Below are 26,708 nucleotides of genomic sequence, written 5' to 3' on the forward strand. Positions count from 1 at the left end.
AAATCCCACTGGCCTTCAAAGTCTGATTCTCTAGGAATTCCTCCTCCTGTTGCCAAACTCCCAGGTTGGGAAGCCTGACATGTGGCTCAGAACCTTCACTCCAGTGGGTGGACTTCTGTGGTAAGTGTTCTCCAGTTTGTGAGTCACCCACCCAGCAGTTATAGGATTTGTTTTTATTGTGATAGCGCCCCTCCTACCATCTCATTGAGGCTTCTCCTTTGTCTTTGCATGTGGGGTGTCTTTTTTGGTGAGTTCCAGTGCCTTCCTCTCGCTGATTGTTCAGCAGTTAGTTGTGATTTCAGTGTTCTTGAAAGAGGGAGTCAGAGCATGTCCTTCTACTGCACCATCCTGAACCAATCCCCTAATCCAGTTTTTTTAAAATAAATTTATTTATTGTTTATTTTTGGCTGCGTTAGGTCTTCCTTGCTGAGTGCAGGCTTTCTCTAGTTGCGGTGAGTGGGGGCTACTTTCGTTGTGGTGCGCGGCCTTCTCATTGCTGTGGCTTCTGTTGTTGCACAGCATGGGCTCTAGGTGCGTTGGCTTCGGTAATTGTGGCACGTCAGCTCTAGAGTGCAGGCTCAGTAGTTGTGGCGCATGGGCTTAGTTGCTCTGTGGCATGTGGGATCTTCCCAGACCAATGCTGGAACCCGTGTCCCCTTCATTGGCAGGCGGATTCTTAACCACTGTGCCACCAGGGAGGTCCCTATCATTCAGATTTGAAGGAGAGAGAAAGAGTTTTACAGACAAGGAAAAGCTAAAAGAGTTCAGCACCTCAAAATCAGCTTTGTAAGAAGCGTTAAAGGGGCTACTCTAAGCAGAAAAGGAAAAAGACCATAAATAGAAATAGGAAAATTATGAAAGGAAAAATCTAATTGGTAAAGGCAAACATAATGTAAAGGTTGTCGACCAACCACTTATAAAACTAGTAGGAAGGCTAGAAGATATAGAAAATTATCTATATCCACAAGAAGTAGGTAAGAGATACACAGAAGAAAAAGATATAAAATATGATGTTAAACACAGTAAACAGTGGCGGGGGGTAGAAAAATGTTAGAATGTATTCAAAGTTGAAACCGTCACCTTAAAATGTATATAGGTTGTTAAATATGAACTTTATAGTAACTGCAAACCAAAAATCTATCATAGGAGAAAGGAAGAAAAAAGAACTACAAAAACAACCAGAAAACTTAACGAAATGGCAATAATTTCATACCTATCAATTACTTTAAATCTAAATGCTCCAGTCAAAAGACAGTGTGACTGAATGGATAAAGAACAAGACCCATGTATATGCTGCCTACAGGAGACTTACTTGAGATCCAAGACACACAGACTGAAAGTAAGAGGATGGAAAAAAGTATTCCATGCAGAGGGCAACGAAAAGACAGCTGGGGGGTAGCAATACTTGTATCAGGCAAAATATACTTTAAAAGAAAGACTGTAACAAGACAAAGAAGGACAGTATATAATGATCTAAGGGATCAATTCAAGAAGAAAGAAAATACAACAATTGTAAATATATATGCACCCAACATAGGTACACCTAAATACATACAGCAAATATTAACAAACATAAAGGGGGAAATTGACAGTAACACATTAATAGTAGGGGACTTTCACAGCCCACTTTCAGGGAATTCCCTGTTGCTCTAGTGGTTAGGACTCCACTCTTTCACTGCAGGGGACATGAGTTCGATCCCTGGTTAGGGAGCTAAGACCTCACATGCCACTGGGCACAGGCAAAACAAAAACAAAAACAACACCCCACTTACATCAATGGACAGATCATCCAGACTGAAAATCAGTAAGGAAACAGTGGCTTTAAACAACACATTAGATCAGAGAGACTTAATAGATAGTTAGAACATTCGATCCAAAAGCAGCAGAATACATTCTTTTCAAATGAACATGGAACATTCTCCATGATAGATCACATGCTAGGATACAAAACAGGTCTCCATAAATTTTAGAAGATTAAAATCATATCCAACATCTTTTTCAGCCTCACTGGTGTTAGACTAGAAACTAACTACAAGAAGAAAAAACACAAAAGACCTGTAGGCTAACCAGTATGCTGCTAAACAACCAATGAGTCACTCAAAAAAATCAAAGAGAAAATTTAAAAATCTGGAGACAAATGAAAATGGAAGCATAGCAATCCAAAATCTACAGGATGCAGCATAAGCAGTTCTAAGAAGGAAGTTTATAGCAGTACAAGCCTACCTCAGAAAACAAGAAAAATGTCAAACAATCTATCCTTACACCTAAAAGAACTAGAAAAAGAACAAACAAAGCCCAAAGTTAACAGAAGGAAAGAAATCATAAAGACCAGAGTAGAAATAAATGAAATAGAGACTGAAAAAACAGTAGAAAAGATCAATGAAACTAAGTGCTTGTTCTTTGAAAAGATAAACAAAATTGACAAACCTTTAGCCAGACTTATCAAGAAAAAGAGAGCCCAAATAAATAATATCAGAGATGAAAGAGAATTTACACCTGACACCACAGAGCTACAAAAGATCCTAAGAGATTACTGTGAACAATTATACACCAATAGAATGGACAACTTAGAAGAAATGGATAAGTTCCTAGAAACATGCAATGTTTCAAGACTGAATCAGGGAGAAATTGAAATATGAACAGACCAATCACCAGTAATGAAACTGAATCAGTAATTTAAAAAAAACTCCCAGTAGATAAAAGTCCAGTACCAGATGGCTTCACAGGTGAATACTACCAAACATTTAAATAAGAGTTAAGGGCTTGCCTGGTGGTACAGTGGTTAAGAATCCGCCTGCCAATGCAGGGGACATGGGTTTGAGCCCTGGTCTGGGAAGATCCCACATGCTGTGGAGCCACTAAGCCCCTGCGCCACAGCTACTGAGCCTGTGCTCTAGAGACCACAAGCCACAACTACTAAGCCCCCATGCTACAACTACTGAAGCCCACACACCTAGAGCCTGTGATCTGCAACAAGAGAATCCACCGCAAAGAGAAGTCCATGCACAGCAGTGAAGAATAGCCGCCGCTCGCCGCAGCTACAGAAAGCACATGCACAGCAATGAAAACCCAAAGCAGCCAAAAAACAAATAAATAAATAAAAATTAAAAAAAAAGTTAACATGGGTCCTCAAAGTATTCCAAAAAATTTCAAAGGAAGGAATGCTTCCAAACTCATTGTACAAGGGTAGCATCATCCTGATACAAAACCAGACAAGGACCCCACAAAAAGAATTAGAGGCCAATATTACTGATGAACATAGATGTAAAAATCATCAATAAAATATTAGCAAACCAAATTCAAGAATACATTAAAAAGATCATATACCATGATCAAGAGGGATTTATCTCAGGGATGCAAGAATGGTTCAATATCAGCACATCAATCGATGTAACATACCACATTAACAGATTGAAGAATAAAAGTTATATAATTATCTCAATAGATGCAGGAAAAGCTTTTGACAAAATTCAACCTCAATTTATGATTAAAAAAAAAAAAACTCTGGGCTTCCCTGGTGGCACAGTGGCTGAGAGTCCGCCTGCCGATGCAGGGGACACGGGTTCGTGCCCCGGTCTGGGAAGATCCCACATGCCATGGAGCGGGTAGTCCCATGAGCCATGGCCGCTGAGCCTGCGCGTCCGGAACCTGTGCTCTGCAACGGGAGAGGCCACAATAGTGAGAGGCCCACGTACCACAAAAAAAAGAAAAAAAAAAAAAAACTCTTCACAAAGTGGTTATGTAGGAAACATGTCTCAACAAAATAAAGGCCATATATGACAAACCTATAGCCAACATCATACTCAACTGTGAAAAGCTAAAAACATTTCCTCTGAGATCAGGAACAAGACAAGGAGGCCCACTCTTGCTGCTTTATTCAACATAGTATTGGCAGTCCTTGCCACAGCAATTAGACAAGACAAAGAAATAAAAGGAATCCAGTTTGGAAAGGAAGAAATAAAACTGTCATTATCTGCAGGTGACATTATACTGTATATAGAAAATCCTAAAGATGCCATCAGAAATCTATTCGAACTAATAAATGAATTCAGTAAAGTTGCAAGATACAAAATTAACATACAGAAATCTGTTGCAGTTCTATACACTAACAATGAACTATTGGAAAGGGAAATTAAGAAAACAGAAAACAGTCTCATAATTATATCAAAAGAGTAAAATAGGAATAGATCTAACCATGGAAGTAATACTTGTACTTGGAAAACTATAAGACTTTGATGAAAGAAATTGAAGATGACACAAATGGATGAAAATATATACTGTGGGACTTCCCTGGTGGCACACTGGTTAAGAATCCACCTGCCAATGCAGGGGACATGGGTTTGATCCCTGGTCTGGGAAGATCCCACTTGCTGTGGAGCAGCTAAGCCCGTGTGCCACCACTACTGAGCCTGTGCTCTAGAGCCCATGAGCCACAACTACCTAGCCTTCGTGCCACAACTACTGAAGCCTGCACACATAGAGCCCTTGCTCCACAACAAAAGAAGCCACTGCAATGAGAAGCCCGTGCACCACAGCGAAGAATAGCCCCCACTTGCTGCAACTAGAGAAAGCCTGCATACAGCAATGAAGACCCAATGTAGCCAAAAATAAATAAATAAAATAAATTTATTTAAAAAAAAAGAAAATATATACTGTACTTACGTACTGAAAGAATTAATATGGCTAGAATGACCATACTCCCTGAGGCAATCTATAGATTCATCACAATGTCTATCAGAATACTAGTGGAATTTTTCATAGAACTAGAACAAATAATTCTAAAATGTGTATAAAAACACAAAAGACCCCAAATAGCCAAAGCGGTCTTGAGAAGGAAGAATAAAGCTGGAGGTATCACATTCCATGGTTTCAAGCTATACTACAGAGCTACAGTAATCAAAACAATATGGTACTGGCACAAAAACAGACATATAGATCAATGGAACGGAACAGAAAGCCTAGAAGTGAACCCACACTTATATGGACAATTAATCTATGACAAAGGAGGCAGGAAAATATACAATGGGGCAAAGACAGCTTCTTCAATAAATAGTGTTTGTAAAACTGGACAGCTACATGCAAAAGAATCAAACTGGACTACTTTCTCACATCATATACAAAAATAAACTCAAAATGGATTAAAGATGTAAATGTAAGACCTGAAACCATAAAACTCTTAGAAGAAAACAAACAGTGGGCCCTTTGACATCAGTCTCAGCTATATATTTTTTGGATGTGTCTCCTCAGGCAAGGGAAACAAAAGCAAAATAAACAAATGGGACGACATCAAACTAAAAAGCTTTTGCACGGAAAGGAAACTGTCAAAAAAGTGAAAAGACAGCTTACTGAATTGGAGAAAATATTTGCAAACAATATATCCAATAATGGGTTAATATCCAAGGTACACAAAAAAGTCATACAACCTAATGGCAAAAAAACAAACATCCTGATTTAAAAATGGGAAGAGGACCTGAATAGACATTTGTCCAAAGAAGGCAAACTGATGGCCAACGGATACATGAAAAGATGCGCTATATCACTAACCATCAGGAAAATGCAAATCAAAAACACAGTGAGAAACCACCTCATACTTGTCAGAATTGCTATCATCAAAAGGCAACAAATAACAAAAGTTTGTGAGAACATGGAGAAAAGGGAACCCTCGTACACTTTTGGTGGGAATGTAAATTGATTCCGCCACTATGGGCAACAGTATGGGGGTTTCTTGAAAATTTAAATGTAGAACTGCCATATAATCCAGCAATTTCACTTCTGGGTTTACCTGAAGAAATCAAAAACACTAATTTGAAAAGGTATATGCACTCCAGTGTTCATTGCATCATTATTTACAATAACCAAGATGTAGAAGCAACCTAAGTGTTCATTGATAGACGAATAGATAAAGATGCAGTGTGTATATACACAGTAGAATACTGCTCAGCCATAAAATAAAAGAAGCCTTGCTATTTGTGACAAAATGGATGGATCTAGAGGGTACTATAGTAAGAGCAATGAGTCAGACAGGGAAAGACAAATACCTGTGGAATCTAGAAACAGAACAAACTGATAAGCTAAAATGAAGGCAGACTTGTAGATACAAAGGACAAATGGATGGTTGCCAGAGGGAGGAGGCCAAATTGGTGAAGGAATTAAGAGGTACAGACCTCCAGTTATGTAATAAATAATCACTGGGATGTAATATACAGCACAAGGAATATGGTCAATAATATCATAGTAACCGTATGGGAAAAGATGATTGTTAAACTTACTGTGTGATCATTTCATAATGTATACACATGTCAAATCCTTATGTAGTACACTTGAAACTAACATAATTGTATGCATACTATATTTCAATTAAAAAAATAAAACATAAAACCTTACTAAAGAAAATAAGAAAAAATTTTAAAAAGCTTTGGCTATTGTTATTTTAATTTTATATATCTTCTGCATTAGTTGTGAGAGTAATGATGTAGGTGAAAATTTCTTTTTAAAGTGAAAGAACTGTGGGATTTTTAACCAAAGTAAGTTTTTTTGATGAATTTATTAGATGCACTTCATATAAACTATCTTTATTAAAATAATAATTTTGTCTTAAAGATATTTTACAGTCCTATAAGAAAAGAACCTTAAATTAATTTAAAATGTACAATTAAAAAATTGTTTTCCAAAGCAATTCATTTAATGCTGAAATCCCTTTCTTTGTAATTGAGGCAAAACTTAAAGAGGGAACTATGGGCTAATAAAATTGTTCCCATGTGAGCAAAGCTAATAAAAGATGAGAACTGTGACTGTGTCCCACTGAGAAAGACAAGGCACCTTATTAAAAACACACACACACACACACAAAACTGTGAATTATTTTTGCAGAAGTCAACAAAAGGTTCCGTTGTCCTTGAGCACGTATTCCGTCACATAAACCTTGTGGAGATCGATTACTTTGGGCTGCGTTACTGTGACAGAAACCATCAGACGGTGAGTACAATGACTTCATATTAAATTTTTCTTGTATAAATTTCACTGTATCTCTGGCTTTTCCTGATCTTTAGGTTTTTGTAACTGAATATGACTGAAAAACTTAAACATGTTTTCCATTGCTAATTTCTTTGCAATTTTTCCACTTCTGCCGAAAGTTGTAGAGTTGTAGGATTCATAGCTTATGTGTGTGCAGATTTCTTTGTAGGTGGCTTACATAGTTTCTGTTTTTTCGCAGCCATATTATAGAGAGTACTTTCCCTTTGTGCTGTTAGGAGGACTGAATTAGCCATTTAATGTGTGTTAGGAGCCAAGTGTCTAGTCTCTTGAATGATAGGCATTATTGCTTTTTAAGAAAGTAAATGGTTAAAGAGTATTTAAAGAAATACAGTGTAAAAAGGTGCCGATCTAAGTTTTATAAGTTGGACGAGCAATTATAAAATAAGGGGTTTTCATTCATGAGCTTCATGGAATAAGAGTAATAAAGGCAACCAAGTTTTTGGTGTAGGATGTCATTTGTTCATGAGGATTTAACTCAAGAATTCCTGACTGGTTGGATGGTAGAGAGGTACTAAGAAAGTTACCACATTGGTTAGTATAGATTCTATTTGGTAAGACTGAAATGCTGTCTCTTGGTGATGAAGAGAGGAAAGACTTTGGAGGTGATGATTTTGAGGTACAAAAGTATATTCATTAATGTGACTTTTGGTTTAAAAGTCTAAGACAGATCTTAACCTCAGATAGACAGTCTTATTTATGCTTATAATGCTTATATGCTTACCTTAAAAATACCGTATTTGACATATCTTTTATTTTTTATACTGTTAAAATAGGTTTCCTCCTCTTTCTTCCTCAGTTGTCCCAGCCTTCACTGGGTCATCTGGGTCTGGGGTCTGTTCACTGAGATGCATGATTGTCTAAGTGGGCCTTTTCTGTCCTGTTCCCAAGAATGTGCTAGGATGAGAAGAGGCGGACAAGTGGAATGCTATTGATGGTGGTAACTTGTGATTTTTTCTTGAGCTTGTTTCATAACCTGTTTTGTTTCACATGAGCATTTCACAAAGTAGGAATAAAAGATTGGGTGTGTTGGTTAGCTTTCCATAGGAAGGAATTGCTTTCTAAAGGCGAGTGGTCATTAATGCGTAATGCAAAGAAAGGGAACGGACATACTCAGAAGTTCACTGAATTCTGTCTTGTACAGGCCATAAGTCAATATAGCAGAACTGTAAATCTGTACTGAGAGATTAAATTGAAGGCTATAGAAGATATCTTGCATTACATTCATATTTTTGAAATCGCATTTTTCCTAGCAGAGAGAAATTCAGTTTCCTGATCTTATCTAGTACGTCAGACCTTGCCTGGAAAGATCGACTGTCTTGCTAAAATTATATAGACCTTATCTGTCCTTTTTTTTTTTTTTTTTTTACATTCCAAAGAAAAAGATGTGAAAAGCTAGAGAATTTTAAACAATGGCTCATATCATTGCAAAAGAATTAGCAGTTGGTATTGGTAGTTTATTTAAAGTTTTCTAGGGCTTATTCAGAACAGAGTTTCTTTTCTGTTACCTTTATTCCTAAGGATTCGCATTTGTGATACAGGTCTTAGGAGAAAATAAATTACACAGTTAGAAGGAGAAAACTGTAAAGTCATGCTTTTTATGTGGTAAAAACATCAGATGTGTAAATCACATGAAAAACTATTTTTTTGCCTCCTGAATTTATTTCTTTCTAGTAAACTCAGATAAAATAAAGGTGATTTGTAAACGTGACTTAGTCTTTGTACGTTCAAATGTATTCTTTTATTTTCCTTTTAATTGTAGAAAGCTATGAGAATAAGTTCATGAAAATTTACTCTGACTTTAGGTAACCATTTCTTCAAGGCCTATCATTTCTGCAGGGCTGGGAGAGTGTGTCTGGGTAAGAACGCATGATTCCATTCCTGATTTTCTCCTCTTGGGTTCTGAGGCAGAAGTTGGGATCTCCCTCAGGAAGAAGTGCAGGCAGCCTTTTTAACTCTGGAAGGGCAACCTCCCCAACTGTAAGTTTCTGAGGAGATTGTTAGTAAACCTAACTTCATATTTCCCTACTCACTCTCTATATCCCATAGTTACTTATGGTAAATAAGAATAACTCTTATGTTAGAATAGCACAGGGCATGGGGAAAAGTCCTTGTCCTAAAAGTAGAGGAATGATTTCTGTGAATATGCCTGAATTACTGTCCATTAGATGGGATTTTGTTTATTGCTTTACTCTTACTGCACCCGAAAGTTTATTTTAATGGGGAATGCCTGTGTAACAATCTTTAGTGTAATTAAGATCTACATAGAGAAGACTTTGAGGCCCTAATGGGCACCACTTAGATCAACTCTTGAAGCAAATAAAAAGAGATAGTGGGAAGAGGAGCTGGGGATAAAATGGAAGAAGGATGACAAGGAAAAAGAGATGGCTACATCAGTGAAAAGCTCTCCCTCCTCCTCCCTCCATCAGCAGTGGATCATGCCTTGGGGCCATGCCTGAACTTTGGCTGGGGGTGGGGGAATAGACTGGGCAGCCTGCAGCACTGCTAGTCAGCCTGGTATGGTTGACTACATGCATGTGTAACTGAGTTAGACTGGCAGTGGCTGCAGAGCTGGCAAGGAAGGATTAGGGAGGGCTTTATGCCCACCTCAGAGAATTAGTGTGTGTTGCATGAGAAGATGGGCAGCTACCCTGGAGAATTAGGGCGCAACATGCCTGATGAATATGTCCCTAGGACATGTGGACCCCCACATGGCAGGGAGCTTGTTGTCTGTCCTGGAGAATGGGGGTTACCAAGAGGCCTCAATCCAGGTGTATCAGCCATCACCATTGTTGTCATCAATGTATCAGGAACTGTTGAACATTTTCTTGTGTTCATCACATGCTCACGACAACTGTACAAGTTAAATATTATTATCCTACCATCAGAGATGAAGAAACGGAATCTAAAAAGATTAAACAGTTTCTCCAAAGTCACATAACTAGCAAGTATTAAGATCAGAATTCAAACCCAGTCTTCATGTCTCCAAGATTTTTCAACCACTGTAATATCCCGACTTGAATGTGCGTAAGATAAAGAGGTTTTGCATACTTTGGGCACTAAAGAACTCTCTTTTGGGCTTCCCTGGTGGCACAGTGGTTAAGAATCCACCTGCCAGTGCAGGGGACATGGGTTCAAGCCCTGGTCTGGGAAGATCCCACATGCTGTGGAGTAACTAAGCCCGTGCGCCACAACTACTGAGCCTGTGCTCTAGAGCCTGCAAGCCACAACTACTGAGCCTGCGAGCCACAACTACTGAAGCCCGGGTGCCTAGAGCCCGTGTTGCACAACAAGAGAAGCCACTGCAGTGAGAAGCCCGTGCACCACAATAAAGAGTGGCCCCCGCTCTCCACAACTAGAGAAAGCCCACGCACAGCAACGAAGACCCAACAGAGACAAAAATAAATAAATAAAATAAATAAATTTTAAAAAAGAACTCTCTATGCAATTTACATATTAATGTTTGTTGAGAAGAGTTAAATGGTAATTTCCAATAAGCAAACTTCTCAGATTAACCTGTGGCAAGAGAGCTCATTTAGGCCTTTGTGTGTTGCTGCATTCATGTGGTCGTTCAGCTGTTACTTAATGAATACCTAATATATGCAGGCCATGTTCTGGAGCTTTCTATGTTTTTCATGTAGTCTGAGGAATTCTGAGGAAAGGGAATTTACTGCCTGGAATATTAAATGAAAAAATAAAGATTTTATGTACATTCCATGGAACCAAGTCCTGGGAAATTCATGTAGCAAACGCATTGATTTAGGTGTTATGTATGTGTAAAGAGTAACAGCTGGACAGAAATAAATCTTGTAAAAGCTAACATCTCTCTAAGGGTACAGCTGACTTGATTTGGAACACCCTGGGCATCATAATTTCTTAACTTCACTTCTCAGGATGGGTCTGTAAAAGAATCTCTGGAAAATAAAAACAGTTCTTTGTGAAGACATGGTTACTGAGACTGAATTAACACAGTGCCGCCTGCATTACCTCAGGCTTTTTTTTAGAAAGCACCCTCTTAAGGATGAACCATGGGGGAGACTTCCCTGGCGGTCCAGTGGTTAAGACTTTGCCTTCCAATGCAGTGGGTGTGGGTTCGATCCCTGGTTGGGGATCCCACATGCCTCGTGGCCAAAAAACCAAAACACAAAACAGAAGTAATATTGTAACAAATTCAATAAAGACTTTAAAAAAATGGTCCACATCAAAAAAAATCTTTAAAAAAAAAGATGCACTGTGGGCTTCATGTACTTGCAGTTTCTTTCCTTAATGACAGCAATAGTGAAAGCACTTAGCCTGGGCCTAGAACCTCTGTTCTGTTCTGCTCTGGCCTGTGTCATCAGGTTCGTTCTTAATCCAGACTGGTCTGTGCGGGGTATGTCTCTTTTATATCTGGGCCGTGGTTCAACTTACAGAAAATTTCCAGCCGTGATGGAAGGTGTCTGTGAGGCCATCTGTCATAAGGGTTACAAGAACACACCAGCTTTGTCGAATGACCCTGCCACTTACTGGCTGTAAATATTTTAAATTCTCTTAAAGTACTGACCCTTAATCTAGAACAGCAGAACTGCTGGGAGAGTGGGCTGCGTCCAGTGTGTTCTAGGCCTGCCTATCACCAGTTGAGTGGCCGTTCATTGGGAACACCTTCCTGTTCTCCACGTGGCGTGTGGCCAGGAGCTTAGCTTGGTGTGTCTTTACTTTGAATGGGTACCAGCTCTCTCTGCTCAGTGTCTTAATCCCCAGCATCTGTGAATATGTCACCTTATATGGCAACAGGGACTTTGCAGGTGTGACTAAATTAAGGATCTTGTGATGGGGAGATTATCCAGGTGTGACCAATATAATTACATGAGTTCTTATACATGAAAGAGGAGGCAGGAGAGTCAGAGGAGATATGACAGTTGGATGCAGAGATCAAAGTCATGTATTCGCTGGAAGGAGGCCTTGATGCCAGGAAGCCAGGTAGCCTCTAGAAGTTGGAAAGGGCAAGGCAAGGGTTCTCCCCTGGTTCCCCCAGAAGGAGCACAGCTCTGCCTACACTTAGGTTTTTAAGCCCAGTATCTTAGTCAGTTTGGGCTGCCTTAACAAATTACCACAGACTGGGTGGTTTAAACAAACAACATTGATTTCTCACAGTTCTAGAGGCTGAAAGTCTGAAAGCAGGGTGCCAGCATGGTTGGGTTCTGGTGAGGGTCCTTTTCCAGGTTGTGGACAGCTGACTTCTTGTAACTTCACATGGTAAAAGAGTTCTTACAAGAGCACTAATCCCATTCCTGCTTGACCGAAGCACCTCCCAAAGGCCCTACCTCCAAATACCATCACATTGGGATTAGGGCTTTAACATGTAAACTCCTGGCGGTGCCAGACACAAACATTCAGTCAGTTATACCTACTGAGACCATTTTGGACTTTTGGGCTTCGAAATTGTCAGATAATAAATTTCTGTTGTTTTAAGCCACCAAGTTTATGGTCATTTGTTGCAGCAGCAGAAAGAAACCAATACAGATGGTTACTGTGGGAAGCATTTTATCTTGCTTGCTCAGTGGAAACTTGAGGGCCTTCTTGTTTGGTTTCACCATGTTAGGCAGAAACCTGAGATACAGTTACTTTCCTGGGTAATAATAGCATATAACCTTCTGCAGATGCTCAGGATTCCTGTGATTAGGGCTACATGTGTATCTGCAGATGTCTGTGAGTAATATTAGTTGCTGCTTCAAGATTATCTAGATTCCTTATTATGAAGGAGGGATGGTAAGATCTGTTAATGATAGGCAGAGAATTGAAATTACGATACAGGCCTATTCCCTTTAATAATTGGGTGAATTTGAAATTACTCTGAAGCTGGAAGGAACATGAGATGCCTTTGGGTGTTCAGAAGTTATTATAAGTGGAATGTGTGTGGTAGAACAGACAACTGCCTTTGGAGTCACAAGATAGGTCTGAGTCCTATGTCTGTTTCTAAGAATGGTCAAGTCATTTCATTTTTCTGAATATTGAGAATAATGCCTTCCCAGACCCAACATTCAGGATTGCTGTAGGACCAAATTAGAGACCACACATATACTATAAGGTGTTAAACATTTTGAAGGCCTTTCCTGTTGAAACTAGGATGGAGGAAAATATTGCTGGTGATACATAGTTTTAAAAGGTGGAATAGAGGAAAGAAGGAAACAGTCTGGGGGAAAGAAGAGAGAAAATCAAATAAGCTTTGGACTCTGAAACAGCTTTGGAGATTTTTGAAGATGAGTTTTGTTGATATTGAAAGCAGTAATAAGAATAAATGTGATATCTCAATACTACTTCTGGTTTTAAAATTAGTGGTTATAATCACATCTCGTTTTAATGTTAGCACTTGAGGTGTCTTTACAAATTACTCCTTCAAATGCAGATTCTATCCAGGTAGAGCTTTTCTCAGAATATGGCATTCAACCTGCTGAATCTGCTGTCCTATGACTTCAGAAGTCAAAGAAGGAGGGAGACAGGTAGCATACAGATTCAGTCAGCATGTGAATGTCCTCTTCCCCAGTGAACTCTTCTTTGCTTCACCAAGACAATAAAAGAAATCAGATGGAAGCCCCCTAACTCCTTAACCCTTCTCACACACTTAGTTGCTTCTTACCCATCCTTTCCTCTCCTCTCAGTGGAAGAGCCCCAGTGCCTCTCCCCTGGATTTTATCACCTCTCATTTCTTCTGCATCTTCAGCCCTCTCCCGCTCTGTTCCCTTTCTTCTATCAAGGTTTGGGCGTGTTTAAATCTCTCACATTTAAAACCACCCTTCCCGCACTCCCATGCGATCCTTTGTCTACTGCCATATTGACTCCCTCTGTGTCACACCTAAACTCCAGAAAGCTTTGCCTAAATTCATCACCTCCACTCCTCAAATCTAATTCATCCTTTTTTTTTAAAAAAAAAACCATTTATTTATTTAGGCTGCTCTGGGTCTTAGTTGCAGCACGCAAACTCTTAGTTGCGGCATGCATGTGGGATCTAGCTCCCCGACCAGGGATTGAACCTGGGCCCCCTGCATTGGGAGTGCAGAGTCTTACCCTCTGGACCACCAGGGAAGTCCCCATCAAATCTCATTCATTCTTAAACTTCTTACAGTTCAGCTTTGATGCCCATCATACACTGAAACGGTCCTCAGGGTCGTCACTAGTTGCTACATCCAAGTGACACTTTCAGCCCTTATCTTCCTTTCTGTTGTTGCATTGACCCTTGTTCTTAAAATCTTCTCATTTTGCTCTTCTGACAACACGTTCTCCTTTTTTTTCTCTTTTCAAGTTTTCTTCTGGTTATTCCTATTCAATCTTCTTTATGATCACTTTTCCTTGGCCTTTTCCTAAAAATGTTGATATGATTTTGTCCATGGTTTTCTTATGTTCTGACTGAATATAGGCTCACACACTTAATGCTACTTCTTCTGGCACTATTTTTTTCTGAAATAATTTCCTTAAAAAAAAAACAAAACTAAACTGTGTATATATTTGTATCCTCCCCACCACCCCCAAATGCTCTGAGGATTATTGAGCAAAAATGATCCCATCCATTGAGCACTAGCAGGCAGGTGCTGCCATGAGTAATGGTATTCTTGTTTGCATTACGATTTGTTGTATTTTGCAGTGTGAGTGTGAGATTTCACTTTCTGTAACTTTAGCTTCTGGCAAATGCCTGTAATGACTGATAAAATGTGTGTAAGTGATCACACAAGTCCTATTGCAAAGAGAGAAATGAAATTTGTCATGTTGGATTATTACAAATTGAAACTTTTATAGCCAAGACATGGAAACAACCTAAGTGTCATCAGTGGATGAATGGGTAAAGATGTGAGATATATGTATGTATAAATAAAGTAATGGAATGTTATTTAACCATATAAAGAAGGAAATCCTGCCATTTTCAACAACATAGATGGATCTTGAGAACATTAGGATAAGTGAAATAAGTGAGACAGAGAAAGGCAAAGACTGTATGATCTCACTTATATGTGGAATCTATAAAAGCCACACTCATGGATACAGATAACAGATTAGTGGTTACCAGAAGTGGGAGGTGGGGGATATGGGTGAAGGTGGTCAAAAGGTAAAATCTTCCAGTTATGAGATGAGTTCTGGGAATGTAATGTACAGCATGGTGACTATAGTTAACAATGCTCTTTGTATATTTGAAAGTTTCTGAGAGACTAGATATTGAAAGTTCACATCACAAGGAAAAAAGACTGTGTGAGGTGATGGATGTTAACTAAACTTAATTGTGGTGATCATTTCACAATATATACATATATCAAATCATTATGTTGTATGTCTTCGACTAATACAGTGTTTTTTTAAACAAATTTCAATGAAGTATAGTTGATTTACAGTGTTGTATTAATTTCTGCTGTACAACAAATTAACTCAGTCATAAGTATATATATTTTTTTCCATTCTGGTTTAGCACAGGGTACTGAATATAGTTCCTTGTGCTACACAGTAAGACCTTGTTGTTTATTCATCCTATATATACTGGTTTTATCTGCTAATCCCAAACTCCCAATTCTTCCCTCCCCCACCCCGCTCCCTCTTGGCAACCACAAGTCTGTTCTCTATGTCTGTGACTCTGTTTCTGTTTCGTTGATATGTTCATTTGTGTTGTATTTTAGATTCCACATATAAGTGATGTTATATGGTATTTGTCTTTCTGACTTATTTCACTTAGTATGATAATCTCTAGGTCCATCCATGTTGCTGCAAATGGCAGTTTCATTCTTTTTTATGGCTGAGTAATATTCCATTATATATATATGTATATATATATACATATACATATATATATATATATGCCATACCTTCTTTATCCATTCATCTGTTGATGGACATTTAGGTTGTTTCTATGTCATGACTATTGTGAGTAGTGCTGCTATGAACATAGGGGTGCATGTATCTTTTTGAATTATAGTTTTGTCTGGGTATATGCCCAGGAGTGGGACTACTGGATCATACGGCAACTCTATTTTTAGTTTTTTGAGGAACCTCCATACTATTTTCCATAGTGGCTATGCCGATTTACAATCCCACCAACAGTGTAGGAGGGTTCCCTTTTCTCCATATCCTCTCCAGCATTTGTTATTTGTAGACTTTTTAATGATGGCCATTCTGACTGGTGTGAGATGGTACCTCATTGTAGTTTTGATTTGCATTTCTCTAATAGTTAGCAATGATGAGCACCTTTTCATATGCCTATTGACCATCTGTGTATCTTCTTTGGAGAAATGTCTATTTAGACCTTTTGCCCATTTTTCAGTTGGGTTGTTTGTTTTTTTTGTTATTGAGTTGTATGAGCTGTTTGTATATTTTGGACATTAAGCGCTTGTCTGTTGCATCATTTGCAAATATTTTCTCCCGGTCTGTAGGTTGTCTTTTCATTTTGTTTATGGTTTCCTTTGCTGTAGAGAAGCTTGTAAGTTTGATTAGGTCCCCTTTGTTTATTTTTGCTTTTATTTCTATGGCCTTGGGAGACTGACCTAAGAAAACATTGGTATGATTTATGTCAGAGAATGTTTTGCCTATGTTCTCTTCTAGGAGTTTTATGATGTCATGTCTTATGTTTAGGTCTTTAAGCCATTTTGAGTTTATTTTTGTGTATGGTGTGGGGGTGTGTTCTAACTTCATTGATTTACATGCGGCTCTCCAGCTTTCCCAACACCACTTGCTGAAGAGATTATCTTTTCCCCATTGTATATTCTTGCCTCCTTTGTCAAAGATTAACTCTCCATAGGTGTCTGGGTTTATTTTTGGGCTCTCTATTCTGTTCCATTGATCCATGTGTCTGTTTTTGTGCCAGTACCACACTGTTTAGATTACTGTAGCTTTGTAGTATTGTCCATAATCTGGGAGGGTTATGCCTACTGCTTTGTTCTTTGTTCTAAGGATTGCTTTGGCAATTCTGGGTCTTTTATGATTCCATATAAATTTTAGGATTATTTTTTCTAGTTCTGTGAAAAATGTCTCAGGTAATTTGATAGGGATCGTATTATATCTGTAGATTGCTTTGGGTAGGATGGCCATTTTAACAATATTAATTCTTCCAATTCAGGAGCATGGGATATCTTTCCATTTCTTTGAATCACCTTCACTTTCCTTTATTAATGTTTTGTAGTTCTCAGCATGTAAGTCTTTCACCTCCTTGGTGAGGTTTATTCCTAAGTATTTTATTTCATTGTTGCAGTTTTAAAAGGGATTGTTTGTTTGCATTCCCTTTCTCATATTTCATTGCTAGTGTAAAGAAATGCAACCGATTTCTGTATGTTAATCTTGTATCTTGCTACTTTGCTTCTAGTAGTTTTTGTGTGGAGTCTTTAGGGTTTTCTATATTTAGTATCCTGTCATCTGCATATAATGACAATTTTACCTCTTCCTTACCAATTTGAATACCTTTTATTTCTTTTTCTTGTCTGATTGCTGTAGCTAGAACTTCCAATACTATGTTGAAGAGAAGTAGTGAGAGTGGGCATACTTGTCTTGTTCCAGATTTTAGGAAGGCTTTCAGCTTTTCACTGTTAAGTATTATATTGGCTGTAGGTTTGTCATAGTAGCTTTTATTATGTTGAGATATGTTTCCTCTATACCCACTTTGGTAGGAATTTTTATCATGAATGTATGTTGAATTTTATCGAATGCTTTCTCTTTTCCTTTCTTTTTTTTTTTTTGGCTGCATCGTGTGGCATGTGGGATCTTAGTTCCCCAACCAGGGATTGAACCTGTGCCCCATGCATTGGAAGCGCAGAGTCTTAACCACTGGACCACCAGAGAAGTCCCTACTTTTTCTGCATCTGTTGATACGATCATGTGGTTTCTGTCTTTTCTTTTATTGATGCGGTATGTAACATTGATTTGCATACGTTGAACCATCCTTGTGATCCTGAGATGAATCCAACTTGGCTGTGGTGTTATATGTCAATTATATCTCAATAAAACTGGGAGGAAGAGCCTTTACTATCTAAGCATCTTCAGGTATCTGGCAAAGATCAAGAAGCAGAAAGGTCTTCTTTGGTAGCCCTTTGACCATCATAAACAGTGCAGCAGCCTGGGAGGACTGATGACAAAACATCAAGGGTACCTGGAAAAAAAAAAACACAAAAAAATGGCTGGAGGCTCTTCATGAGTCCAGGGGCCGGGAAGGGAATGCCAGAAGCATCTTCATAGGGACCCCCAGCAGTGAAGCTTCTCATTTTCGTGCTGTTGATTATATCACTCTTCCTACATAATCTCATCTGCTCCATGGTTTAGATTACTATCTAAAAAGCTCAGTTGACCCTCAAATTTTTATCACCAACCCAGACATCTCAAGACATTATACTGTGTACAAACTCTCTGGATTCATACAACTCTATACTTGGGAGAGGTGTGTGGCATTGGGTGAGTCTTCTCATTTGTCCAGGCCTCAGTGTCCCCATTTATGAAGTGGGGATAATAGTATCAGCTTCAGAGGGTGGTGGTGAAGGGTAAAGGAGTCTATAAACACCTAGACTAGTGCTTTAAATGGTGTGGTCAGTGCAGTATAAGTGTTTGCTCTTATTCTGTACTTGGATATTCTTAAGGTTCCTCCAACACAACATATTCAAAACTGAAGTCATCATCTCTCCCTCCAGATGTGCTCTTTTTTTTTAAAATATTCTTGACAGTAGTGATTTTCCAGAATTAAAGAAATAAAACTATGTACCTGTGTATAATTTTAGGTTGAGAATAAAAATTTTATCCTAAGTTTAAATAGATGCAAATTTTTGGTTTATCATGAGTACCAACATTGCAAAATCTGTCACATTACTCTTAAATGTATCTTAAATGTATACTCTTAAATGCATCTCTATATCATAGCAATTTTGGTACTCATCATCAATGTTTAAAAAGTAGACGTGAACAAGTTCTACATTAAAAGTCAGAATTGTCTTTGTTTCTTTTATCTTCTTCGTATTCTACTTTCTTCATAGAATTTTCTCTTATTATATTTTTATTAATAAAATATATTTATCCATAACAATATTTTATATAGAAATTGAAAGTTTAAAAGTTTATTTCATGAGACCTTAAGGCTTTATTATTGAGCCATAAGAATAGTTATTATTACCAAGGTTTTCAATTAAAACAGCAAAATATTATGCATTTTAATAACTCTTAAACATAAAAAGTGAACATTTATTGGAAGTGCATCTCAATAAAGTAATGGGCTGCTCCTTCTCAGTTAGTTCATGTACCCCTGAATGATTATAATATATTCCTGGAGTGAGATAGGGCTCAACATCAATTTTATTCCTATTTCTTGTCTTTATAAGGATGAGCACTGAGTAACCTTATCTACTAAAGGAGTTAGATTGAAAAGGAAGGAGTTTTGATAAAGGAAGATCACTTAATTCCTTGAACGCTCCTGAGTTATACGCCAAAAAAATCACATAGTGATCTGTCATCTAAAATTATTTTCAGTAATCTTTCAGATATCTCCAAGGCTCTGTAGTCATCACCAACCCCTTTCAGTCTGCTCTGAGAGCAGAGATTTCTCAGACCACTCATTGCGTTCTCCTTCAGTTTAGTTTGAAAGCAGTGAAATCAAAAGTGCCTGAGTGGAGAACAATTTGTTAATCATTATAGTAATTCAGTTTCAGAATTTCTGGGAGATGTATTCAAAATGCTTTACCAAAATTTATCAAAACAGTATTAATTATGCTTTTTCTCTTTTACTTAGAAGCTTCTGATGTAATCTACTTTGGTTATACAGGATTAGGAAAATTTTAAATTGTTAATTTTAATGAACATTTGCCAGTACATGATTTTTGGTAAAATGCTTTTATCTATAGTTATGTATTTTATATTTTTATCAGAATTGTGGAGCTGTAGATTTAGTTAATCCAGTTTATGGAAAATGTCCAACATATTACTTTGGCAAAGCCAGTTACTGTCAAACCACTGAGCTAAACCAGTGTACATTCTGTCATTTGTCAATTTAAATAAAAATGTTAACATGTATTCTGTGACGAGTACTTCACTTTGGAATTTGATTTCTGAGATGGGTAGACAGATAAGGCACAGTGTTTTGTCACTTACATGAGATAGGCTTACTAGGGCTTTGATTTGTTTTATTCTGTGGGACTCTTCCTCATGAGCTAGGCATATTTTTATATATTTTGATAGTAGCTGGACAATGGAAGTTGCAAGATTATTAAACAAACTCCTTTTGCTGCCTTGTTCTATAATATACCTGAATTCCGAACAACCCAGCCAAGGACCAAAATACCATGTTTCTTTCATTTTGCCTAGTCCTCACCAGAAAGACGTGTAAGGTAGGGAAAGACAGAAAGCCCTGTTCTTCTGGTTTAGGGTGTTTTATTTAAGGCAACTTTGCTGACACTGGTATTTAAAAATGTTTCTATCTTTCTGCTGGGGAATTGTCTACATCCTGGGGCAGAGCGCCCTAGGGTTTAAAAGGGTGAGAGGTGCCTTCCTGCTGTAAATGGGAAAAGAGGGTGGTGAAAGGGGAGGGCAGAGGGGAGGGCTGGCAGGACCTCTCATCAGGTCTGTGCTCACGCAGATCAGGTCTAGAAAGAGTATGTGTGTAAAGAGGGTGAATCCTGAGAGTTCTCATCACAAGGAGAACCATTTGTTTCTTTTCCTTTTATTGTGTGTATATGAGAAGATGGATGTTAGCTGAACCTATTGTGGTGACATTTCACAATATAGGTAAATTATACCATTGTGCTGAATGCCTTAAACTTACACAGTGATGCCAATTATTTCTCAGTAAAAGTGGGAAGAAAAATGTATATGGAAGTTGAGAATCTGGGAATTAAGTCCCTTAAAACTATCTGTTGTCTTTGTACCCTTTAGGAAGTCCTCATGGTTGCATCCCTGAGGTGCCTGCCCCTCTGTCTGAATACCTTAGTGAATGCCGCCACTCACGCTAGGGTGTCATCCTTAACTCTACTGTCTCTCCTCCTCAGAGCTAACCCATCACCAGGTCCTGGCAGTTCTACTCCTTTATAACTAGCATGACTTGTGTAATTCATCATCTAACCCAGGGTACTTTTTTTTTTTTTTTTTTTTTTTTTTGCTGTACGTGGGCCTCTCACTGCTGTGGCCTCTCCCGTTGTGGAGCACAGGCTCCGGACGCGCAGGCTCAGCGGCCATGGCTCACGGGCCCAGCCGCTCTGCGGCATGTGGGATCTTCCCGGACCGGGGCGTGAACTCGTGTCCCCTGCATCGGCAGGCGGACTCCCAACCACTGCGCCACCAGGGAAGCCCCCCCAGGGTACTTTTGAGAGTGAAAAGGGTCACTGTTCGTAACTAAGCTAGGGCAGCAGTTGTCAGCAGGACTTATGGTTACCTCTTAACCTCCCAGCCCTGAATCCTGGTTGAGGTGCTTCCTGGTGGCTCAGTGGTTAAGAATCCGCCTGCCAACGCAGGGGACTCGGGTTCAAGCCCTGGTCTCGGAAGATCCCACATGCCGCGGAGCAACTAAGCCCGAGTGCCACAACTACTGAGCCTGTGTTCTAGAGCCCGTGAGCCACAACTACTGAGCCCACGTGCTGCAGCTACTGAAGCCTGCGTACCTAGAGCCTGTGCTCCACAACAAGAGAAGCCACTGCAATGAGAAGCCTGCGCACCGCAACGAAGAGTAGCCCCCGCTCGACTCAACTAAAGAAAGCCCGCGTGCAATGAAGACCTAATGCAGCCACAAATAAATAAATAAATAAATAAATAAATTTATTTAAAAAAAAAATCTAGCACGGGAGCCTGGATTTCTGCAAAAGCTTTCCGACTGGTCTTCCTGTCTTTGCTCTTGCTCTCTTCCATGTTTTGCCCCCGGCAGTTGTGGTTTTCTTTCAGAAAGACTACTTTAAGGATGTCTCCTCTGTGGCTTCAGATTCTTTAATGGGTCCCAAAGGAAAAATTCAGGAAGTCCTTAACAAGAATTACAAGGTCCTTCAAGAAATGTGGCCCTTGGTTGCTCTAGAGCTTTTCTTGCATGGTAATTCTTCAGTCCCCCACCAATCATCCTCCCCGCAAACCCACACTCCAGGTACATGAAAGCTACACTCAATTACCTGCAGCTCCTTACCTGAACTGTAGTGTCTCCGTGATATACCTGCTGCTTCCCCGGCCTGAATACCCCCCTCGTCTTCCGTGCCTCATTTTTACCTGTTGATCCTGCTCTTCCTTACCACCTGATTGAGCAGTCTCTGATACTAGTCTCCTCCCGAAGCTTTCTCTCACCCCACAAGTGCCCTAGGCTACCCCCTGTCGTCACACACTGCAAGTCCCACATTGTATTTTTCTCTTAAATAATATCCCCCACTAGATTGGAAACTCCTTGAGGGGAGGGGGGAGGGCTTATGTCCTGTTTCTCACTCTGTTACCACCTCTGCCACTGCCAACTAAGTGATCTCTCACCTAGACAAATGGCAGGCCAGAGAGAGGTCAGGCCTTGACAAGAATGCTTCTGCCTTGCCTTTCTGTGTCTGTTTGCTGCCTCCTTTCCCTGCTGTTCTTTGAATTTATTGCTTTGGTTCTCTTAAGAAAGACCTCTGCTGCTGTTTATTTTAACCAGACTTCGGAGATATATATATCTATATATGTATGTGTGTATTTATTTTTTTTAAAGCTTTACTGAGATGTTAGGAAGTTACGTTGGAAGTATCTGGAATTGCAAGAAATTGCAGATACATGCTATCCTTAGTGCGCTGGCAGCTACTGGGTGCTGTTGAGAGTATTCCTCTCTAGTAAGAGGTAGTGTAGTGTGTGGTAGAAGGAAATGTATGAGGATTTGAGTTCAGGTAATGACACCGGCGGCTGTATGGTTGTGGGTCCCGTGGTTTTTAAAAATTTGTTCATAATAAACTATTCTTAATAAGACAGGTTTTCCTCTTTCTCTATAGCTGTTGAACAGTTTCTATTAAGAAAGAAAGTGATGGTGCTTTTCTGGAGCTGGTTTCCATTCACAGTGGGTCTGATCTCTTCTGAGCCCAGTCATGTGCTGCATAGTGAGAATTCAGGAGCTGGCCTGCTGGAAAGAACCCCAGGAAGTGCTGAGAGAGGAGCCTGTCCACCTGCCAGCTGCTCCTGCTTTCCTCCCTGCTCTAGCCCTTAGGGAGAAGCAGAGCTTGCTCTGATTGTTTGTTGTGTGTGTTGATTTTGCCATGGTTTCAAAAATGCTTTTGAAGGACCTAGATTTGTCTAGAGTTGGCTCCATGGTGTATCTTGAACCTAACCCTCTTGTAGTCTTCTTTCTCTCTTCCTTTTCCTTCAGATGGTTGATCATAATAGGCACAAATGTGTCTTCCATGGGTCATGTATAATAAAACATTTTACCCTTCAGCTTTCATAAATTTGTCTTCCAGCTTTAGCGAGTTGAGGCACTGAATTCTATATTTCTTCATTAATGGCACCAGTGTCTCTTTTTTTTAAACCAAAAATAGATTAAAAGGAGAAACACTTGGACATGATAAAGGTACAAAATACTTTAAAACAAAACTATCTGGAATGGTACAAACTTCCCTGTATATACATATCCACATATATTTGCATATATAACAAAGTATGCAGGTATGCTAAGTGTTCTTCTTGTCAATAAAACAGGTTTTCTGTGACCAGTTTCTGTGACCCACACCTGCTTAGCTGTATAAGTGCATGAGAAGAATATTGCTGATTTCCTTACCATGAAGATTTTATTAGATTATCCTTCTACCTGGTTAACTCAGAATGAGCTATACAGGATGGAATTTCAGACAGTTGATTGGCTAATAGAAAAGCAGCGGTTTTAGAGTTAATGATTCTAGACATTTTCCTGATTATCATAGGAAACTAGTTTTTTTTTTAATCTAGTGTTTTGATACAAATCTCTGATAAGTTGACCTTGATTTAACCTTATTCTGAATCTTAAGCGGATTTTCTTCATGAATATAAAAAGATTTGATTGGGATGTTCCAGAAGCATACTGATAAAATGCATTATTTTCTATATTATTTTCTCTAGAATTTCATAAAATGTCAAATATATTGCATGTGCTAAAAGCTAAGATGACTAGTTTGTCCATTTTTGTGTGACCTGTTCTAGTGGGACAGATGCTCCAGGAATTGCTCAAAGTTGGGCAGGTACTTTTGGGGGCGACAGAGGCAAGACTTACCCACTTTCTCTTTTGGACTGTGAATTTTCAAAGTAGGTTTTTGAGTTAACGAAAGTAGGCCCTTTAAAAGCTGACGATATAGAGGAGCTTAATTTTTTCTTGCCCCGATGCTCACCACTTTTTTGGGGTTGCAGGATATTTTGTAGAGAATATTCACTTAGGAAACTTCTTGTTTACAGTGTGATATCCTTCCTCTCATCAGCGCCCCTGACCTGGGACTGTGAAGAGATAAGAGCATTTGCTATTTCTCATCTCCGCTGAGTCATGGAGCAAATACTTACTGGGTAACCACTGTGTCTCAGCAACTAGGGTGCAGTGGTCGGCAAGAGACAAGGTCCCTGGCCTATATCCTAGAGAGAGACAGATCGTAAATATGTGTTCAAATATCATGTAGTGATGAGTGCTTTGAAAATAATATAAGATGTGCCAGAGTGACTGGGAGGCTCCTTCTGTTGAGTGGTCAGAAACAGCCTCTCTGAGATGACATTTAAACTGAGACTTGAATGGCAAGAAGGGAGGGGCATGGTAGGCAGAAGGAACAGCTGTTCAGTGGCCTAAGGCGGGGACAAATATGAAGTCTTCTAGAATTGAAAAAAAGACTAGTGGTGCTAATAGTAGTGAGAAGGAGGGTGACAAAGTGACTGGTAGGCAGGGTCTGTATTACAGAGTGCCCAGCAGCCTATGGTAGGCTGGGTATATGGGAATCTATTGAAAGTTGAAGCTAAGAAGTGATGGGACCTGACTGAGGAGCTGGATTTTGGGAGTGGGGAGTCAGGTTAAGCTTGAACAGGTGAAGCTTCATATGCCCAGTGGACATCCAGGTGGAGATGTTAGGCTAGTAGTTGGGCTCCTGAGAGGTTAGAGTCACATTTGGGAGTCCCTAGGTTTTTAGAGTCATGAGACTTTAAGGTTTTTAAGGTCATTTAGGGAGAAATAGACTATAAATGCAGAGAAGAGGGGCAGGGCTGCCATGTACATCTTTGCCCACCGTGTAATTCGGGCCTCTGGAGTTAGGCACAGCTGTGTGTAGTGGTGCTGAATAGGAGCTCCAGGTCCTATTTACTGCATAACCCCTGGGGTTGGCTTGGCTTCTCTGTGACAAATTACATGGTTACTTAAAGCCATGTTTACATTCAGTTACTAGAACAGAATTTAAAAACAAACTCTAGTTTAACCACCTGTGTATTATTTCAGTTACTACAGTTTCAGAGTATGTCAGATTTAAGATTTTATTTCAAGATGAAAATGATTCCATAGTCTAAACCGTGATGCCTCACTTATCTAGATGTTAGAAATGTGTAGGTAGCAACTTCAGTTATCAAAAATATAGACAAAACTTCTTGAAGAAGAACTAAAGTCTCTTGAGCAGCACAAAATTGATATCTTAAAGTTCACTCACAGCATTCAGGATTTTTCTCATAGAATCTGTCATCCTTAAGACCTGTTTGTTTTTATTTCTAAGAAGAAATCCCGGGACTTCCCTGGTGACGCAGTGGTTAAGACTCTGCGCTCCCAATGCAGGGGACCCGGGTTCGATCCCTGCCCAGGGAACTAGATCGTACATGCATGCCGCAACTGAGACCCAGTGCAACCAAATAAATAAAAAAGAAGAAGAATAAGAAAAAGAAATCCAAACTCATTTGTGATTAGATACATTGGCCCCTGAGAGATTAGGACAGCCTGTTAGATGCAATTGTAGAGCAGCCTGACTGGAGATAGTCGTGGCTTGGCAGGAAGGCATGTCCAAGGAATGATCTGTGGGCTTCTAGGAGATAGAATAGTTGGTCCCTATAATCCAACATAGTTCTGTTAACAACCAAAAAACCAACTCATGTCTGACCTCTTTATTTGTGATAAAACTAGTATATTTAGAATTCAGAAAGATATACAGAAAAATTGATATATTTGTGGATTAAATGAAAAAATGATGGTTAAATTGAAAGATAGTTTAGTTGGTTAAGCCTTAAGCAGAGAGAACTGATTTTTGAATTATATGAACTTAGAAGGAAGTCTCTAGGTATGTCCCGGGGCTTACAATATTGATACCAGTAACTGGGATGAAGCTATGGAGGGCTAGGGCATGCTCACCAGGTTCACAGATGATTTAAGCACAGGAGGAAAAGCAAGCATGTTGTATGCAAGAGTGAGGAATCAAAGAGATCTTGATGAATTGGCACATGTTCCTGTTAATCATGGCTGTATAACAAGCCACCTCAAAATTTAGTGACTTAAGACAACTCTGGGAATTCCCTGGCAGTTCAGTGGTTAGGACTCCATGCTTTCACTGCCAAGGGTGTGGGTTCAATCCCTTTTTGGGGAACTAAGAATCCCACAAGTCATGTAATGCAGCCCGCCCCCCCCCCAAAAAAAAAGGCAACTCTACTCATAAACCTGTGGTGAGGACAGGGCTTGGCAGGGACAGCTCAGCTCTGCATCACTTAGTCTCAGCTGGAGAGGCTCAAAGGCTGGAGGCTGAAGTTATCTGAAATCTCAGCCATGTGTCGGTGGTTGGTGTTGGCAATGGCTTGGG

At 39.4% G+C, this 26,708-nt stretch overlaps 1 protein-coding gene across 1 annotated transcript in view; it reads left to right on the forward strand.

Annotated features, from left to right (window-relative positions):
- EPB41L4A (erythrocyte membrane protein band 4.1 like 4A) overlaps positions 1-26,708 on the forward strand; it is a gene marked incomplete at its 3' end in the record, with an annotated part of 159,744 nt that overhangs the window by 95,989 nt on the left and 37,047 nt on the right. The window contains exon 2 of the mRNA XM_081231101.1: positions 6,871-6,975. Within this exon, the coding sequence (XP_081087227.1) occupies positions 6,871-6,975 (105 nt within the window). The remainder of the gene's footprint in view (positions 1-6,870; positions 6,976-26,708) is intronic.

The sequence above is a fragment of the Mesoplodon bidens genome (genome assembly GCF_964165515.1).
Source record: "Mesoplodon bidens genome assembly, chromosome: 4".
In the NCBI taxonomy this organism is placed as follows: domain Eukaryota; kingdom Metazoa; phylum Chordata; class Mammalia; order Artiodactyla; family Ziphiidae; genus Mesoplodon; species Mesoplodon bidens.